Source organism: Leiobunum rupestre, chromosome 2, assembly GCF_980474605.1.
Source record: "Leiobunum rupestre chromosome 2, qqLeiRupe1.1.hap1, whole genome shotgun sequence".
NCBI classification, from domain to species: Eukaryota; Metazoa; Arthropoda; class Arachnida; order Opiliones; family Sclerosomatidae; genus Leiobunum; species Leiobunum rupestre.
The window spans coordinates 15975224-15983800 of record NC_143385.1 but is presented as its reverse complement, the minus strand read 5'-3'; the positions used below and the strand labels follow the sequence as shown (position 1 = coordinate 15983800).

The 8577-nt window shown below is 34.2% G+C and overlaps 1 protein-coding gene across 1 annotated transcript; it reads right to left on the bottom strand.

The window, feature by feature from the left end:
* Nucleotides 1-6730: 6730 nt before the first annotated feature.
* Nucleotides 6731-7556, bottom strand: LOC149956215 (uncharacterized). The gene is made up of 2 exons (XM_090164670.1): nt 7309-7556; nt 6731-7245 (listed from the first exon to the last, which is right to left on the bottom strand). The coding sequence occupies exons 1-2, from the start codon at nt 7490-7492 to the stop codon at nt 6800-6802; spliced, it is 630 nt and encodes a 209-aa protein (XP_090020796.1). The 5' UTR covers nt 7493-7556; the 3' UTR covers nt 6731-6799.
* Between the last annotated feature and the right edge of the window lie 1021 nt (nt 7557-8577).

Sequence of the window (8577 nt, the reverse complement as noted above, 5' to 3'; positions counted from 1 at the left end):
TAACGCAGTCAATGATTTCTTGGGTGTGCGAGTCATTATATGATATTGGAAATTGGACGGCATTGGTCTTTTTCATGTGGTATGCGTCACAACGTCAACTACCAGATATCTACGGTATCTTCATCAAGGGCGAGTGTTGAAATAAAATGAGCGTTAAAGATGCGGCAAGTATTTCGTAAGCGAGTAATTCCAAAAAGCCTCTGTAGATATTTCTTTCATTAAAATTTGCTTCGTATTATATTTAACTGATAAACTTGTTCTGTAAAAGGGTTTAATTCAATTGTGCATTGTTATAGTACGTCTAACTTACTGTTGTAACTACTTAACTTATGATATTCTGAATAAATTAAAATTGGTCGTTTCGTCTCAATTATTTTAATTATAATTAAAATTTTATACCGGGCGGGATAGAAATGGGTTAATATTTTTAACAAATAACTCTAAATTGCGGAGATATATCTTTAAGGGTTATCTCAAGAAATTAATACCACTATGGACAATTCTTCCGAGGAGAGGTATATTTTGGCTTGCCAACTTGTTTTTCAATCTACCTCGTTTATTTCGGCGTTATAAATCGATCGAGGTTCTGTGCCGGTGTAACGAACTTCGTTTAAACGATATAGTTTTCAGCTACTTCCTTAACTCTCTTTATTCCAAGTCGCTTATTACGCTTATAAAAATTTTGTGTCTTAAAGAAATTATATTTTTTTTAAATTTTCAACACTTTTTGTTTTTTTAATACCTCAAAAATAACCATGATGTCTTCATATTTTCCTATTCTTGAATTCCACTTCTTGAAGGCGTGGTAAGTGAAACAAACAGGGCAGCAAAGCTGTACCAAAAAATATTACAGCGAAATATTTGTGAAGATTGAACGAAATTTATTTTCGTGTCAAATTACAAAAAGCGCAAAAATATTTGGTATTAAAAAACATTTTTTTTCAAATACATATATTCTTGGACTAGTTTCTACTGTTACCTTTTACCCTGAATGAGGAGCTACAATGACATTTCTACTAAGAATGTAAAGAGTATGATAAAAAAAATTGTTTAGATATTTACAATGAAACGTTAAATTATATTTATTTTTAATCAAATTATTTTAATATTGTGAAGTATAAGATTTTCAAATAAATGAATAACGATTTTAATTAGATTGACTATAAGGTATACATTTTTTTAATATATTTTCGACGACTACTGAAATTTACACTGACTACGAACGTTGATCTTGAAGCTGAAATACAACATATCAATTTTTAAAACAATAGCTAGGACTCATAGCTTTTGTTTTAAAAATTGAGATTGTCCCGTGACCTTGCAATTTTAAAATTCTGAAGAAATCCTCAATTACATTGGACTTAAAGACTCAAAACGGGTCTAGTTTTCTCATCATGGGCGAAAATTTAATATTCCCACACTCAACGTTTCATTAAATCTACCGAGTCATCATGAAGCCCATTATTCTTCGGCGAAATGACGAATTTGAGTTTGCGTTGTTATGAATGTTGACATTTTCTTAACTTAAGCAGATTCTAATCCTATAGATCTTAGAAACTATGTTGTTGGTTATAGATAATTAATTTTAAATCGATAATATGAGTTAAAAAGATATTACACTTAATAATAATAATAATCAGCTAGGCTAATACCCAAGGCACCACCTTAGGCCTAAGTCATTATGCGACTTTTGAAGCCTTAATTCAGGTGGCCGGGTTATAACACGAAAATGAGTCTTCGCAATAAACCAAAATGAAAATCTCCTTTTATTACGTTCATACACCAAAAAATTGCGGTATACAATGAGATACAAATATATATTTATAGCCCCGGAATTAATACAAATATAGAAATTTCCTAAACCAAGGAATATTTCAAAATTTCAGAACGAAAACCCGTTGGTTTTGAGTCTGTGAAGCAAACATTTCATTTTAGAACGAGATATACCTCTTGGCAACTCGTTCGCTACATCATTATATTATATTCGAGTCTAGAGAAGAGTTCTCAGCTAAACAGCGAGAACAGTCTTTGTTTAATTTTGGAAAAACGGATAAAACAAACATAAAATAGGACACAGCTCCACCCAAAATACGAAGCAAAAATGTCTTATCGATCATCAAACAATTTAAAAGAGTAAAGTAGATTGGTCCCGAATTAATTTTTTGCAGCAAAAGCGTCTCTTGTATGTGAATCGCTCGTTTTCCTGGTGTCGTCTTGGGTCCATTGATTTTCGATTTTCGTCGAATAAAAGCCGATGTCAAGAGACTGTATCCATCTTTCGCGAAACTGAGCGTTGCGAACAAAACGAACTTGTCGGACAAAGCTATAATAGTCAACAACACGACGAACGTTTCCAAAACCGACTCGTATTCCGACTCTTTAAAAATAGCCGTAAAATGGAGGCAAAATTCGACGCCCCACTCAAACAAACACAGGCTTATTATCACGCTGTAAGAAGAATCCAGATCTTGAACCGCCGCTAGCAGCTGGGTATGCCTTTCTAAGAAATGTCGAGTGTCGCAAAATTCGTAGAGATCTATGGCTAATCTACGGGCGCTTTCTCGTACTATCACGATCGAGTACGACATGAAAAACAGAATAAAGTACTTCACACCCGTAAGAAAGGAACTGGCTAAGAGGTCCGTTATCATGATGGCACGAGCTAACACCAAATGCTCGTGCAAATAGCTCGAGTTAAACAGATTCCTAAAGATATACAGAGTGACAATGTGACTTTCACACATAGAGTACGCGAATACTCCGAAAATTAAAGTTAGAATGCGTAAGGCTCCCAGAGTTACGAACAAAGCATTCAACAGTTTCGTGGTGAACTTTAGTTCGCTATCTGGTTCATGCAATTTTGAAATGGTCTTCAAAATGTTTAAGAAAAATGTTTTTCGGAACGTAGTGAACAAAACGACATAAGCAGTTACAACGGTTTGAGTTGTACACAGTACGTGATATACAATTTGAATACTAGTCTCTGTATTCAGAAAAACATCCCATATTACAATGTAAAAAAAGTAGACGGCCGTCACAAGTGTTACTATAATTGTCATTATATTTATTTTAACACAATTCTTTGCTTCGTGATCGGGATCGCAAACGCCGAGGAAACACAAACATTTACAAATTAAACGAAAAAATACGATGCATTTTCCACAGTTTGCCATGATTCTCATAATTCAACGATCTCTCTTCAAACGGTTGCGTTTATAATTGACTGTTATAGTATATTTTCCAATGTGTTATGGTTCTTATTGAGCACTTCTAGACGGACAAAAAATAACAGCTTTTAATACTAATATTATTAAGAAATTTTAGTGGCTGGTTTTACCCAAAACAATTGATACTCACAGTCATAGGGTTTTGGCTTTAGTGCAATCAGTCTTAAGGCTTTAAATGTTTAAATTATAGTTCGTTAAATATATTTGCCAGCATTCGAGCCACATCTGTAAATTAACGCGTACTTACCTGTTCGCTTCGTGGTTCGATGGAGTAAAGAGATAAAAGCGCCTTCGAGTAATGGCGTTTGCATGCGTAAGTTCACTTTCACTTCACCTTCAATCAATAATATGAAAAGCGGGTCTCAGCCCACTATCGCAAGCTGTCTTTTCCCAGCATATAAAAAATTAATATAGAAAACTGAACCAAACAAATTTCGAGACATTTAATACATTAATATAGAACCATCAAGGTATGAATAATCTAAGTATTAAGTCGAATAATAAGCTGGTTTTTAACGCCGCAAAAGTATATAATATTTTATAAATAACAAAAAAGTATCTATCTCCTTATTTATTTTATTCATAGACTTCTACTTATTTTCAAAAATACGTTCGGGAAGAAGCCAGTGTGAGTTTACTACTGCATATTGATTTCAAACATTATTACTATTCAAATTCATTAAACAGGCCTTCGGTTTCCTTTCAATAAAAATTTGTCGAGGTTAATGGTAATAGTAAGTGTAGGGAGCTGTTGGCTCGCGAGGCATGAAGGGCTTGCCGCCACCTTCCTTCGCATTGTAACCCGGCCACCTGTTTAAAAGAATTAAAAATCCACTTGATGACTTGGGAATAAGGTGGTGCCTTGGGTTTTAGCCTAGCTGATTATTATTATTATTCGAGCTCATAGAACAGTGCCTTGACCTTTCTAAAGTACATGTTTCATTTCTATGGCGTCGATGCGTTCTTATTTCGTAAGATAAATTTTATAAACTGCTGTTGCCACTTACCTAATTACTTAATGCAGCAAAACGTATTCTGTCACGAAATGGTATCTCTGTTAATCTCCATTATCTGAGCAATTAGTATATTGGACAGTACGCTTTCAAGAATATTAATTGTGTTAATGACAAGTGCTTGTAGCGAAATATAATAATATTTACTTTTAAGATAATTCAGCTATGTATTTGGATAAACAATTTGATTATAAGAAATTTACAAAATTACGGATTCTACTAAAGTCGTTAGTATTAGTTGTATATCGTATTGAAACAAATGTGCTTTTAACAAAGCAGCTAGTTGGTAGAATTAAGCGGGAGATGAGATAAGATCTACCAAGGCACAGATCAGTTGACAATGTTTTAGATTTAATGAGGAATAGTTATACACCAACTATCATGAAACTGGCAATGTTAAGGGCTTTCCCGTTGCGGTTTAATATCGGCACCTTCCAATTCATAAGTGACACCGAGCTAAACGAAACGGTAAAAATTAAGATAAAAACCACATAATAACGATTTTTTATTCAAATTGTAATGAAATAGCTTATTAAAAAATTAACCGTTCCCTAAGCATGACGGTGAAATACTTTAGATCTAAGCCATTTTGCGGATAACCACGAATAACCGCGAATTTAACGGATAACGGTTGGATAATGGCGAGCCCTAAACATAACTAACACACTTAGCATTAACAATCAAAGAATAATTTAAACTCAAAGAAAAACCCATGTTTACGCTTTATTAATCGCCTTGTCCATTAGTTATGAACAATATTTCAATCATTAATGAGCGCACGATAAGATACTAAGTCTAAATTTATTTTAAATATCACCAGTGGCGGATTGGGTCTAATATTTTGGGCTGCCAGTAGACAAAGGGGCCCAGCTTTAACAACTATAACGCTATCATGTTTGAGGGGCCCACTTCTTGAACGGTCCGAGGCCTACGTATCCCCCCGTAGGCGTGGCCGTTACACATATCTCGCCCTGATTAATTAGTTATAGTGTGCTGCTGTCTAAGGCCTTGGGCCGACACCGGTTTGTGTACATCAAAAAAAAATATTAAGTGCCTAAATATATCTGAATTTATTCTTATTCCTAAAATAAAATTTTCACTAATGAAAAAGCTAAAAACAAGTAAGTAAAACTACCAATTGTTAATTGGACTGAACAACTAAAGATAGTTTCACCAATATTTCAAGAAAGCTCAATCGTTAAACATCATTCTTCAACAAAGGCTAACTTTCGGCTATAGGATGTTTAAATACAATAAGCCCAGGTCCTACCACAATGGAGGAATCTGCAATTCATACCTTGAAGTACAAAACAGATCTTGAAAGTTCTGTGATATTTTGAGGAATTTTTTATTACAGTACGTGAAATATAAAAAAATGTATTGTAATAAAATACCATGATCTCTTATCTTTAAGTTGAATTTGTAAATATAAAATTTTTCTCCGGCACCGTAAGTTTTATTGTTTTAGAGATTAATTTGCGAGGTTTAATTCTACATTTTTGGGTTTAAATTCTTCAAATAATTTTAGTTAATCTGAGAGTTCTAAATATTCAGCGGTTGGTTTCTGATTATCCTTAAGAAGATTTTCCTTCGAAGATTTGATCTTAGCCACATCCTCAGTCATCTTCAGTAACGTTAAGATTTCACCTTGATAGATCTTCATAAGTTTTGGACAGACGTTCAACGTTGTTGAAAAGGCTATAATCATGATCTAGAATAAACAATTTCATAACAGATAAGAGATAATTTCAAATATTTAAGAACGTTGTTTTATTTACAACCCCTTACCTTCTTTTGTTGTTCCGGTATCACCAAAGTTATTTCGCTCGGGAAAATTCATCTAATTAATTATCGCACCAACTGGTTCTTGAAAAAAACCATATCGTATTAGAAAACATTTTATCTCTAGTAAGCTTAAATACATTTACATACATACCATTTGTAGGAGGGATATCTATCCGAGAATCAACCAGTAGCGAAAAAATCAAGAGATTCATCCACACGATTACCATTAAAAATTGTTAGAAGTTTCTTTTAAATCAAGGTATTCTTCTGCTCCTTGTTGGAAGTTTATCTTTTCCTGCCCTTTCATTTAAAGGATAAATCCACACACTGCATGGAATTTACCCCCTAAAGATCTACTAGATTCAAAATCTTATCATTCTGAATAAGGGCGTCGTTACGGGCAACATTTTCCCATCACAACCCCTCCTATTTTATAGAATCACCTATAGTGGTGATTCCAGATATGAGAGATTGGACTCTTGAGACAAAAACTATAATATAGGGATAATAACTTGCCTAACAGACAAAGAAATTATTTGATAATCAGGTTGACTTTCGCCAAAAAATATGAGGAATCATTTGTGTTATCAATTTCCGTAGGGTGCTTACTCCTCCATTCGTTTTAGGTCATGAAAGTACTTCTGACTCCAATGATGACTTCCCCTACTTCATGCCAAAGTACGTTTAAAAATAACCGTCACCAAATTGTAATAAAATAGCGTATGTTATTTATTAACAAGTGTACAAAATATATCTCAAGTAACAAAAACATGGTTAGAGTTCAGTAGGTTGCCAATCGCAAATCTCGAGAGCAGAGTTAAAGATCAAGGGTTCCGGACACTCGAAGAGATATGCCACTCCGTGGTCGCAAGCGTAGAAGTTCCGGGCACTGTGAGGGTGAGCGAAAAGGAGTACGGAGTCACCATTCACTGATGGACATCTATTTGACGCGTTAAACGACTGTGCCTCTTTTAAAACGGATAACTGGTCTTCCTTGTTGATTAATGTTATTTCATCAAGGACCTCTGTTCCGTTGGGATTGCTCGATGCAGCGGTGTGGTTGCTCTGCAAAGGGTCGTCAAAGGTGTTCATTATGATAGATTCTTGGTCTTGAAGGGATGGTTTGGTTTGAGTGGTGGTGTTATTTGGATAATCATCAGTACCATTACGTCCACCGAGATCCAGAAGTCCGAGAAACGGAATTTGGATTAAATGTTGACCTGTACCAATATGAAATTTAATTACAAGCTATATTCAAATAAAATAACTAAGCAAGCGCTTACTGTTTCCACCGTCTCGAGTTCTGTTTAATTTGAAGAAGGGACCCACATCTACCGCGAGATTTTCCGAGGGTCGTTGTCGAACTTCGGGTTCAGTTGCAGACGTGTCGTTAAAATTGCTGTTGCTAGCATTAATCAAATACGCCGAGCTGAAGACGAAGATGAGAATATGACTACCGATAAACATTTTGAACGTTCAACAAAATATTAATTCAATTGCCTAATACAATGATCTGAAGAGTTACCGTAGATGTGTGTAAAGTTTGGAAATGCTCCGATATTTATAGCAAAACTTTGGTTTTTTAACGATATCATTTTAAGATTGGGAAAAAATAAAAGATATAGTAAACACTGGTAGGTCTTTTTTATTTCGTTGTTTTTAAAGTAGTTTTTTCTTTAAATGGCAAATATAATAAAGTAGATGTACCTCCCGAGAATGCGTTGTCAAAGGAACGCAACAGCATATTAATATAATTCGTTCCTTAAATTATTAAGGCTCTAGTTAGTTCAGATCATTTTGCCTACTTCAAACAGAGTAGGAGCCAACAGAACATAAACCATAACTATCAAAATATCTTTTAATATGATTCGGTCGTAGTATGTAGTATCATAGGCCTATAAATACTTCTAATTATGTGCAAACATTTCTTAAAGCTATGTGTTGAGTGATGTTTAAAAACATAAGAGTTTTTAGCGAAAAATTCAACTTTATATCAAAATATTATTCACCGATTCTTTGCCTCGGAACGTCTGCCTGTACACTCTTTTTATATATCTTATTATATCAAATTAGTTCGCGTTCTTACCTAAACCAACGCAGACTAACCGGGTGTGAAACGACGAATACATTATGTAATTGTGTTTGACCTGTCTTTTGACAGTGGTTTTACTTTAAACAAACTAGCATTGCAACCCTTTTTAATAGTTCTATACAAATAGCCAAAAAAAACAATACAACTGTTACAATCAGTGAGTTCTCACTCTCACTTACAAGTTGTAAATTAGTGATGAAACTAATTTATGTAGTCATAAATATTCCGATTTATGGACTATTTAGTTTAGTATATCTTATAAAGTCACGGTCACATTTTTATTTTATTATTTTGTACGGAGCCATTTAAGTTGGAATTTTTTATTTAATCAATACAAAACCAAGTATGAAAATAACACTGTTCCTCAGTGAATCAACCCGGACCGCCGACGCACGAGACTGTAAGCTACCATTGGGACGGAAATTCGTTAAACGAATATGAAATGTTTTGTTGAACTTTT